At 38.6% G+C, this 12,547-nt stretch overlaps 1 protein-coding gene across 1 annotated transcript; it reads left to right on the forward strand.

Moving 5' to 3' along the window:
- The first annotated feature begins 2,691 nt into the window (after positions 1 to 2,691).
- Positions 2,692 to 7,397, forward strand: h2az1 (H2A.Z variant histone 1). Its single transcript, NM_001005097.2, is given in 5 exon segments — positions 2,692 to 2,763; positions 3,265 to 3,342; positions 4,434 to 4,547; positions 5,930 to 6,059; positions 6,927 to 7,397. Coding segments are annotated over 5 exon segments (387 nt in total). The 5' UTR covers positions 2,692 to 2,760; the 3' UTR covers positions 6,989 to 7,397.
- Positions 7,398 to 12,547: the final 5,150 nt, after the last annotated feature.

The raw sequence follows: 12,547 nt of genomic DNA on the forward strand, positions 1-12,547 counted from the left end.
GGGGACCTTTAGTCTATACAAAGATGATTAGTGTTCCAATAATGTTGCCAATAGCTTACATACACTGTATTTGCATTTATTTATAAATACTATAGGACAGTGGCACCCTGGTCCACTACTAAATAATTAAACCCAAATTCAGATTTAGTTTTTTTTAAACAAAGACTAAACTCATTTCCATGAATGTCACTAATTTAGCAAAATATCCAAAGTGAAAAAGCACGTAAACCGCAACTTTTTTTGTTTTGTTGCACAAAAACCTTGACTTTCTCATACTGTCACACAAAAGCCAGTGTCAAAAAAACCTCAAAACCCAGACAGGTCTTAGATAATGTATTTTTGCATCTGGATTTGTCTTGGTTTTTTCACATAATAAACTGCAACAAAAAATTTTTCTGGCGACAAATCATATTTTGGTGTAAGAAAATCCTAATCGAAAAAATTGAGCCCCAGTAAATGCCTGTCTCTATACACTGCCGCACTGATCCTGTGCCTGTCAGTGCGCACACATCCAAGTTGTTGAATGCAGGTAAGAAGATGGCAGCGTGGCATTCATTAGAGTAGCACCATTTTTTAGCAAAGAGTAATGCTGACCTGGGTTCTAAGGTAAATAATTATAATCACTAGGGGGCACATTCAATAAAGTAAGACAGGTCCGAATACGAAAAACTCGTATTTCTTCTAAAGTTTACAACTTTTGTGTATTTTCTGCGATATTTTCTTTAATTTGTGCAACTTTTGTGTACTTTGCGACAATTTGCGTGACAAAATTGTATTTGTCACAACGAGTACGAAAGTTTTGGATTCATTCAAGTTTCGGTATCGCGACTTTTCTTGGGCCAGGTTGGAGCTGCAGAGTGCCATTGAGTCCTATGGGAGGCTTCCAAAATCATGCACAGAAAGATCAAAGTCCGAAAGGTTTTCCCGCTGTTTACGATAGTTCGGATACAAAAATTTCGGATCTTAAGTACAAAATTTTCGTATTTAAATGACAAGGAAAGGCTAAGTCACTTGGTGGTGCCAAAATGTTAGGTACCCCCAAGTGACTTTAATCGCTTACCTTATACCCCGGGCTGGTGCCCCTGTTAGGAGAAAACAGCACCAGCACCAGGATACAAGGTAAGCGATTAAAGTCACTTGAGGGTGCCTAACATTTTGGCACTCCCAAGTGACTTTGCCTTTCCTTCTCCTTTAAACAAGCGGAATTTTCATGACTTTTGCAAACATCAGAAACTATTGGATTTCATGATTAGGATTATGAATGTGCCCCCAAGTGTAACATCTTGAGGGTGTGGCCATGAAGTGGCATGTCCAAAATTTTAAACACCGCAATACACACAGCAGATACACCCTTTTGGTGGGTATGCAGTGATATTGCTGCATATACTATAGGGGGCTGATTTACTAATCCACGAATCCAAATGGGAAAAATTCGGATTGGAAACAAACATTTTGCCACTTTTTCGTATTATTTGCGATTTTTTCGTCGCCGTTAAGACTTTTTCGTAAATTGTTGCAACTTTTTCGTAGCCGTTACAACTTGCGCGAAAAGTCGCAACTTTTTCGTAGCCGTTACGATTTACTCATATATTGTCGCGACTTTTTCGTATTGAACGCTCATAAACGGCGGGCAAAACTTTCAGACTTTGCATGATTTTGGAAGCCTCCCATTGGACTCAATGGCACTCTGCAGCTCCAACCTGGCCCAAGAAAAGTCACCATACTGAAGCTTGAACAGACTTTCATACTTGGCGCGAAGGCTACGAAAAAGTCGCGTCAATTTACGAAAAAAACGCAAAATACCGATCATTACGAAAAAAACGCATTCGGGCGCTTTTCGGACGTTCGTGGATTAGTAAATGTGCCCCTATGTCTTTTGTTGTTTTACTGTAAGCTGGAGCTGGCAGCGCATGTTATAATAAAACTGCAAAAACCCGCACACAGAGGGCAGGGGTAGCGATTCCATGATTACAAAAAGCATGGTTTCACATATCGTTTAACTTTTTAGATTTTTTTTCATTGAACATATTGGGCCATTTTTGAAATGGCTTTTGTCTAGTTTTGGCCTGCATTATAAAATTAGAACTTGCCACCCTGACATGCATTAAATACAAATGAGTGAATGTGGAAATGGATGCGCTATCTCTGCCACTCTGTATTTCCTAATAAACATTTCCCTGCTATATGACTGATTCTACTCAATTAAAAACCACTTTCATCGTCATTTCACTCGATTCACAAGTATCAGAATCTCTAGCTTCTCCCCACGTCTACTCGGAGCTCTATTTTACCCGAATAGTAACACTCGTTGTTAATATCAGAATGTAAGCTTAAACTGAAATATTCCAAAAGAACTCATATTAGGCAGCCAAGCTGAAATTTAACTCGCCATATGCCCTTCTTCTAACGTTCAAATGCATTTCCACTCCAATGCCAACACACAGAGGGAGTGTCTATGAGCCATTTACAGACAGGGCTGGCTAACAAACCCATCCCTACTCACAGATTTCGCGCCCTTGCCCGCCTAGCTCATGAACAATGCCGGGGCCGAACGCCCCGCCCCAAACACATTCGTCACACGCCACTGGCTCAGGCCTGAACAAGAGGCGCGGCTTTCTATTGGTCGGCCTTTGAGCTCAGGTTCCCGGATGCACTCATCCCTTTTATAAAATTGGCCCGGGAAGCAGAAGCAGACTGTTTCGAGTGCCAGAGCGCCAGTTTGGGTTTAAGGAGGAATTACAGGACTTGATTAAGATAAAAATGGTGAGTAACGCAGCGCGGGCAACTGGGATTCGCCGACGTTCAGTTGCGTTTTTTTTAGCCCTTAATTAAAATTGCAGTTCGCACAGTTTCACTGCAATGAGCGCGTTTATTTAGCGTGACTTGCCCGCTGTGGCGCCTAAATGAGGGCGACGTTTATACAATAAGTAGCTGGGCATGTGCGCTCGCTTGCAAGACCCTCATACTTAGTTTTTTTACCACGTATTTACTTTTGTTATCGCAGTTTCAAATTCACGCAGATATTTGCTTCCGATCTTGCGCTTTTTGTTCGCTTATTTTGAAGCGAAGCTGCAGCGTCGAGTGCTACCTCCGCCCACAGGAAGTGGCTTTGTTGGGAGCTGTAGCCTAGAAGGCCGAGTGGCTGTAGCTTGGGGGTCATAAAGGAGACCTACACCGGGATCACTTGTCCCTCCCCTGCCCATCTGCACGTACAGACTTTCCTGCCCTACACGTGTTTCATTGTGTATGTGTTTGCCCCTACAGGCTGGTGGCAAGGCTGGCAAAGATACCGGAAAAGCAAAGGCTACCTCTATCACCCGATCCTCCAGAGCTGGATTGCAGGTAACTACTATTGTGTGTAGGCAGAGGGGACAACAGGCGGGCGGGCCGTTCCACTTTTGTTGGAGGGAGGGGGGGGGATGGGACTTAAGTAGAGAAGCCTTGGATCTGTAATGGAGGGGGAGGGGCAGCAGTAGGCACCACCTGTTCAGTGCCGGGTGCTAAACACGGCTTCCTTTCAGCTAGCCATGAATTACTGCTGCTGCGTCTGTATTGTTCAAGTAAATGCAAATCTAGCATCCATATTGGCCATAAAAATGTAAAATCTAATCAATATTCTTTTTAGGCTCTGTATTGGAAGCTGCTTTTAACTTGTACCCACTTGCACAGTCACATAATAGCAAATGTGTAAAATCAAGCTTTCCAGTGTGTTTGTTTTTTGTTTTTTTTATGACCTATAAAGTGTGGTGCAATTGTGAGTCTAGACTTGTGTAAGGGAACCTACTCTAGTTACAAACTAGGGAATGTTGGTGGACTACCCCTAAAAAGAACGAATAAGCACATATGGGTGAAATTATAAAATTAAACAGTGAAAAAAGTTAATATAAATATATATATATATATATATATATATATATATATATATATATATATATATATATATATATATATATTGCTTAATACACTTGACAGCTTTGTTTTGAATGAATGACAAATATTCTAAGTACAGTTATGGGATCCCTTATCTGGAAACCCATTATCCAGAAACTTCTGAATTGCGGAAAGGGCATCTCCCATAGACTCAATTATAAGTAAATCTAATTTTATAAAATGATTTACCTTTTCTCTGTAATAAAGTGCCTTGTACTTGATCCCAACTAAGATATAATTAATCCTTATTGGAGCCAAAACAAGCCTATTGGGTTGATTCAATATTGATTTTTAGCAGACTTAAGTTATGGAGGTCCAAATTACAGAAAGGTCCCTTATCCAGAAAACCCCGGGTCCCGAGCATTTTGGATAACGGGTCCCATACCTGTATAATGTGTAAGCTCGTTTAGTCATGGCCCTCTTGTATTAGTGTTTGTCCCTTAGTATTGCAGTACTGTAAAAATGCCTTGCACTGCATGAACATGTTTTCTTGTCCCTTTTAGTTTCCAGTTGGTCGTATACATAGACTGCTGAAGAACAGAACTACCAGCCATGGTCGTGTGGGTGGTACAGCGGCAGTATATACAGCTGCTATCTTGGAATATTTGACTGCTGAGGTAATGGACTTTTTTTTTTTTTTGCTTGTGTTGCTTCCCAAAACTTTTTCCACATTTAGATGTGGCTCACAGGTATCAAAGGTCAGGGAACCATGCCTTACACTGCAAGTCCTTGGTTTTTCACCACCAAGGTGGGCAATATCCATAATAGAATCGCTTGAGCCTTGGAGGAAGGACCATATTATTGAACTTAAGGTGGCCAGACGTGGTGATTTTCGATCTTTGATGCGACCGACGGTCGCACAAAAGATCGTTCAATCCGCCACTAAACGTTCAGGGCTGAAACTGCAGATAAGGAGGTAGAAACAATAGGATTTCTACCTCCTTCTGCCGATTCAGCATTGAAGGCAGATTTTGCTTAAGGGCCTTCTATGGGGACCAATCAAAATCTCTTAACCCGCACAATTGGCGAGTCGACTGTTATCTGCAGCCTCCTGCGATATCGGTCGACTTGCCATACACGATACGAATATTGTACTAAACGAGGTTTCATGCAATATTGGTGTGTATGGCCAGCTTAAAACTCTAACTTGCCTGTCAACACCTGGTTAGTATTTGACCAGATAACAGCCTGTCATGGTTACTGTACAGGGGCAGACAAGTCGCTGAAATGGCAGCTTAAATCTGCCTGTGTATGGTTGCCTTATGTTTCCTATTATCCAGAATGCTCTGGACCTGGTTTTTTTTTTTTTTTTTTTTTTTTTTTTTTCATTATGGTTGATCGTGATGGGCTTTCTTTTTCTTCAACCCAACTTACTATGTTGATATTTGAATTTATAGATTAGTGTTCAAATTGTTGTCTGTTTACTGGGCCTTTATGGGCAGGGTAGCAAACTCTAAATTTGATATTTTGAGCATTTATCTGAATTATTGTACAGACTTATTCATAGTGTACAAAACCATGGAAAGTTTGTTTTGTATTACATTTCCAAAAAGTTTGTTTTGCCATTGGTGTCAGTATTGTATTGGTTTCACTTTGTCACTTGAAACATGTAAGAATTGGGTCTTGCATGCTTAACACATCTGCCAATTGGCTCTCTTCTGCTTTATGGTTTCTAAACCAGGGCAGGGAAAAGAATGAGACAGGCAGGGATTTCAAGAGCAGTTATAACTTTAAAATCCTTAATTGGCTAACTTAATTAAAGAAGGCACAATTCTAAGCAATTTTAGCGTAGGCGAGGGGAAAGTTCTTAATATACAGTGCAACCAGTGCTGGGGTGCTTGATGCCAGCTATTGTAGGAAATAGTTTAATTTGACTTTGTAGTTTGAGTATAGTTTGGCTGTTCTATAAGACAAGCTGCTTGTGCTGATCATTCGCTATGCCTGTGATGGGGTTCTTGTGCAGTCTGTTTCTACCACCAACGTGTATTTAAAATTTCAGGTTCTTGAATTGGCTGGAAATGCTTCCAAAGATCTTAAGGTGAAGCGTATCAGCCCACGTCACTTGCAGCTTGCCATCAGAGGTGATGAAGAATTGGATGCTCTTATAAAAGCAACCATTGCTGGCGGTGGTAAGTACATTTTTCTTGTCGGTCCTTTCTTTGGTTCCTGTTTCTGTCCTGTAACGTTGGTCCGATATCTAGATGGAATATTTTTTTATTTTATTTTTTTTGTAGCAATGTCTTGCTCTACTAAGGGGCAGATTTATTAATTAAAAATTTTTTGTGGTTGAAAAATCCACAAATCATACATTTAAAAAGCAGGAATGCTGACTTAAAAAAAATCAGAAAAAATGCAGATTATATAATACAATAACCTCAATCCTCTTTGTAAGAATTTTTGTGTTCTTACAAAACAGAAGTCACAATATAAACATTACTATTTGCAGAGTACAGTTCCTATTAACTTCTACATGACAAACCACTTGAAGATGGTGTAGTTGGTGTATGGAGTATGTGCAGTAGACTGAAAAGCTGGCGTTCTTTTTTTTTTTTTTTTTTTTTTTTGGTAAATATCTGCTACATGTGCCCGCACCTGAGCATATTCGGTGCTATCGGGTGCAGGCACAGGTAGGAGGATTTTAAAGCATACATAGCATATTCTCTGAGATTTTGGCTTGGCGAGAGTATGCTAAATGTGGCATTAGCCTGGGATATAAGTTAAGCAATTACAATTACTGGGGGTGCCTAGCACTTTGGAAAGCAAGTTTAAAAATGTTGGCACAGTGCTATCCAACTTTATTACATGCCATGGGCCTTCATACATTGTATCTGAGACAGAAAATATTAGTCATGCAGACCAGGGGCCATAAATCCTTTTGGAGGTCCATGTCCAATCCACAGGCCTGTGTTGAGAAAATACTTCACATTACTTCATAATTATAGCAGGTTGTTAGTTTATTCATGCCTTCTTACCTGTATCTTTCATTTTTCCTGTAGGAGTCATTCCACACATACACAAGTCACTCATTGGAAAGAAAGGACAGCAGAAGACTGTTTAGTCAATGTCAGAAACCCAAGAACTCGTCAGACTTGATCAGCCTTCTTTCTGAAGAAAAGACTGGTTTTCACACTCATCCAAGACTGAGATTCCCATTTCAAAGCAGATGCTTGGTGGTTTTAATGTGCCCATGGCTTCCAAGAAGCCAGTTCTGATGGACTCTGGTTTTACATACAGGTTTTTTTTATGCAAGTTGTTGGGAGATGTATAAACATGGAACAGCTGATGCTTGATTTGTTTAGTAAATGAATTTAATAAATGTTTGGCTTAATGGGTATGTCATGTAATTGCATTTTATTTCTAGCTGTTAAGCTGAAATAGACCATCTGTGCAATACTAGATTTTGAAATGTTTCTCCTGTTGTGTTAAATCATGGTATTAAAATACTGCGATTTTGTGGTTGTAATTTAGACAATTTCTTAATGGGCTATTTTTTGGGGGGAGGAGGTTACTCAAATAAGCTGGGTACCCGGAAATATAAACTTATGATTTGTTACATTGATGCATGTAGGTACAGTAGTCTCTCCTAGCTAATATTCCACTTCTAGCAACTCAAGGCTTGCAAGGTGTAATGACTCATTCTATATAAATTAAATGGCACATATGTGGGGCAGAGGATTTAACAGCAAGGGACAGTAACAGAAGTACAGGTCTTTTTAGGGGCAGATCCTAATTAGGATCCAGAAAGTGTAAAAATAACCATGCACACAGCAAGTTTTTTACATTTAACCCTTCTGAATGCTAATTAGCATATGCTAATTTTGTTTGGCCAGGACCTGAACCCTGCCAAAAATGCTGAATCCTGGATTCGGTGCATCCCTAATATATACACTGCTTAAAAAACAAATTAAGAAATGCAGTTTAGTGAAGTAAAATGGATGGTGGAGTTTGCAGAAACCCCCAGTCAGCGGTAGTAAATGCAATTTAAATAGTTCAAATGTGAAAGACCAATAATTGAGGTAGTAGTGTAAAGTAAAATTCAAAGCATGGCTTTTTGCTAGTCTGTTGAATCAGGCATGTCAGTGTAAAGGGAAAATACGTATTCTGGAAGTTTAAACTCAACTGAATGGACTCATGGGGGTTTATTTCCTCTTTAGCTCTTACAGCCAGACACTTTTCAAACATGTGCCTGTTTTTTTTTTTTTTTATATATATATATATATATATATATATATATATATATATATCTTGCCCCTATTACTCGGGTAAGTACAATATCTACAGAATAGAAAAGCTGTATTTTGTAAATGACCATAATTTAGTGATTTATACTTTTTTCGCATGTTCAAAAATTGTCACCGATCAAACACCCCTTCCAAAACAGATCATGGATTAAGTAAAAAAAAAAAAAAAGTAGACAAAGCTAGCGGAAAAAGTATACTTTACAGAGTTTTATCAATTGATAGTACATCAGTCCACCAATCCTAATATCATTAATAGGGTTGCCAAGTCTGTTCCACAATAACCTCCAAATCCTTCCTAATTGAGGAGCCCCCCCAATATATTACTGTTAATTACTTTTTAGTATATAGTGTTCATGTTGTCTTGCCCACTTCAGAACCATTGTGAATATCATTTGCTAATCTGTTGCCCTGTGCTTCAATTTTTTTTTTTTTTTGATGTTCCTCTGCATACTACATGGAACCTCTACTTAATAATGTAGTATCATCAACAAATACTGATTACTACAAGATAGTAATTTTATAAAAAAATTTATAAAAATGAACAGAGTACAAATCCCCAGTTGTACTTAAAATGAATGTCTACCCAAAAACAAAAAGGATATTCTCTTGAGAAAGACTAAATTATCATTTGCTTAAAGGGGAAGGAAAGCCATTTTGGCATTTTACTGCCAATAGATTTGCCACATTAGTGCCACCTAATGCACTATATTATGCAGAAAGGTTTTCCATACCTGAGTAAAGAGCCCTAGAATCTCCCTCTGTTGTTTAAGATAACTACTGCCATTTTAGCTTGGTCTTCCTAGCTTCCTGCTGCAGCTCTAGCCATTGGTAGAACATGAACAAGAACATGTTTACAAAAACATCCTTCTGTGTCTCCCCCCAGCAGCTGCGTCCTTATGTGTATCCACTTGCCTCTTGTCAGTGCCCCCCGCCGCTCGCATTTTGCCGGCTTGTGTGCTCGTGTCCTCTTGTCAGCACCATCACTACTTCTTTGGGTTTCAGCTTTTTCATGTTGCTCACCCAACCCCCTTGGATGTTGCTCCCAGTGGCCTCAAAGCAGGTGCTTATTTTTGAATTCCTGACTTGGAGAAAAGTTTTGGTTGCATAAAAAAGGTATGCTATTAAACAGAACTTCCAGTAGACTGCCAGTCCACATAGGGGCCAGAGGATAGAGCTGTATCAGAGTGTTTCTTTTAAAATAGCAGCCATTAACAGTAAAAAAAAAAAATCAAATTTTTCATGATGTATTAAGTATAAAAACCAAGAAAAACACTAATATAAAACTTTACCAGCTAAAAACTGTGAAGGGCGTGTAGAAATGAATGGGATCAGTTTAGTTCTATTCATTTTCATTCTACCTTTCAATTTGTTTGTGCCTTTTCAATTCAAATCTTGATGACCAGATAGTCATGGTTTTTGTGGAAATAAGTTTATTCATGGTTTCAAAAAACCACAAAAATTAGAATGTTGATAAATGGGCCTCTTATATGTTTACTTAAAATGAATATTCCTTTTAGATAATGCAGGTATAGGTTCTATTATCATGAATGCTTGGCATCTGGGGTTTTACATAAAAGGAATCTTTCTGTAATTTGGATCATCTGCTATAAATCATTTACACATGAAATAAACCTGATAGGATAGTTTTGCCACCAAGATGAATTCATGTAGCTTAGTTAACATCAAGTATTTTGTTTTTATTATAGAAAAAATGGAAATCATATTTAAAAATTACAATTATTTCCTTAAATGGATTCTGTGACAGGTAGGCTTCTTGTAATTCAGAGCTTTCTTAATAATAGAAGTACAGAAAAGGGATCCCATACCTGTATTTTTAATGGAAAGAAAGCCACAGCTTTATAAGATACCTTAGTTGCAAAGAACACGAAGAAATATGATTACCAAACAAGACCATTAGAAGCCTGCAATGCCTTTACCATTTTAAAATGAAGTTCATAATATAGATTCAATGTTCTTGTTCTGACATGCTAGAAAATGAGCCACTTGTTTTCTAGCGGCTATCAGTTATGAACATTTCTCAGATAAGAAGACTTATGTATTTCTTGAAGGCATAATATATACATTACAGGTATGGGACCCATTATCCAGAATGCTTGGGACCAGGCTTTTCTGGATAAGGGTCTCTCTGTAATTCGAACTCCTACTGTTTTATTATTAGAGAGAAAAAAATTATTTTTAAAAATGTGAATTAGTTGAGTCTATGGGAGATGGACTTTCTGAGCTTTCTGGATAATGGGTTTGCGGATAAGGGGTCCGATATATGTACTTGGTATTATAAGTAAGATGTATCCTACTATCTATCATAGTCTACTTAATATGGAAAAAGTATGAATATTCCATTCTTTGTATTAAATAAACCAGATTACTAGTAAAAGAAGTACCTGAAAATTACATTTGTTTGTCGACAAAAAAAAAACTATTTTGATAAAGTAACTAATAAGTAAATAGAAAGCTTTTTGGATAATGCTTGCTTTGTTATTGTTCTATGCCATACAATTATATAATAGCACACTCATTGCAAAATAACTTGGAGAGTGAATTAAAAGAATGAAGGCGATAATAAAGCAAAAATTTCTCACTGCAAATTTTAAAGACAGGTGATAAGGACCTGCATTTTTTTTCTCAAGAAATTAACTTTGCTTAACAGTATTTTGTTACATACAGTACATAGTACATAGGCACAAAGTAAAGGTGGCCATACACACTGAGATCTTTTTTTTTTTTTTTTTTAATTTTTGAAATTTTTATTGGGTTTTATGTACAATCCAAACAGGCAATAAACATATTCGAGCATTGGTTCAAGGATAATGAGAAAAAGCATAGTGAGTAACACAGAAACTGATTTGGCGATGCTATCTATTATACATAGTACTTAAAGCATAAAATTGTATTATGGAAGAGTCTGTCCGTTGTTGTGTATTGCTTATAGCTGTTGGATTGGGTTATGGTAACCGGGGAAGGGAGGGGAAGAGGGGGTATCAGACAGAAGGGGTGTCAGATGTAGAATAGTCGTGGGTCCATCTCTTATACTAGCTTCCATTACCCAGGCCTAAGGGGGTCTATATGCTGCCAATTATTACTCCTGTTGCCTTTGACTCGGTCAGCAGAGCAAACACTCCGTTAGTTGTTAATTTGGATGATTTGTTGGGTTTGATATTTTCGTTTCCAAGTAGGCTCGCCAAGGTCTCCAAGTAGCCCAGTGAGTTTGTTTGGCTTTATATGAGTCCGTATGTGTTTACTCAAATTTGCGGATGTCCTCCATTTCTTGGGTCCATTCCGCAATGGTAGGCAGAGTTGTAGATTTCCATTTACGGGGAATTAACAGTTTGGCCGCATTGAGTGCATATTGTGTGAGAGATTTTTTGTATGATGCGACGGATTGGACGTTGAAATGTAGGAGGACTGTAGCCGGGTTTTTGTCTATTTCCAATTGGAGTTTGTCGTTGCATATTTGGAGTATTGCAGTCCAGAATTCTTGTATTGCAGGACAGGTCCAGAATATGTGTATTAAGGTGCCTGGTGTTAGTCCGCACCGCCAGCAGCTGTCTGATGTTCCTGGGAACATTTTGCTCAGTTTCGTTGGTGTGTTGTACCATCTTGTGATGATTTTGTAATTGTTTTCCAATATCCTGCAACTCCTTTGTCCGGTAAATGATTTTAATGTGATTTCTTCTAGTTCTTGTTCCGAGAATTGTTTATTTAGGTCTTTTTCCCATTTTGTAAAGTGTGGTAATTTTGGAGCAAGGGAGATCGTTCGGGAGAGTAAAATACTGCGGGAGGGAGGTATCTTTTGGCGGCATATATTTTCAAAGCTTGTATAGATTTGGTCATCTGTGATGCCTTTAAGAATAGGTGATATAAAGCTTAGAATTTGTTGGTATTTGAACTGTTCCGAGCTTGGCAAAGCGAATGTCCTCTGGATTTGTTCCCATCGGGGTAGGGAGGCTTTAGGACATAAGTGAAAAACTTGTGATATTGTATCCTGGCTCCAATTGGTGAAGTATCCTTTTTGTAACCCGGGTCGGAAAGCAGGATTATGTGTCAGTAGTAGTTAGTAGAGAGTAGTCTGCCTCTAGTTTGAGTTTGTGTTTTAGTGAGTCCCAGGTGTCCAATGCATAAGATAGTAATGGATGTTTATTCCAGGGACCTTCTCGGTGTTTAGGCTTCAGCCATGGGAGCAGCCGTAAAGGTTGTGTGACAAATGTTTGTTCAATTGATGGCCATGCTTTGTGGTGTTCGTGGAAGGTCCAGTCTATAATGCGTTGTAGCACGCTAGCCTGGTGGTATAATTGGAAATTTGGTAAGCCCAAGCCTCCTTCTGTTATAGGGCGGTGGAGAATAGTCTGTTTGATGCG

Source organism: Xenopus tropicalis, chromosome 1, assembly GCF_000004195.4.
Source record: "Xenopus tropicalis strain Nigerian chromosome 1, UCB_Xtro_10.0, whole genome shotgun sequence".
NCBI lineage: Eukaryota > Metazoa > Chordata > Amphibia > Anura > Pipidae > Xenopus > Xenopus tropicalis.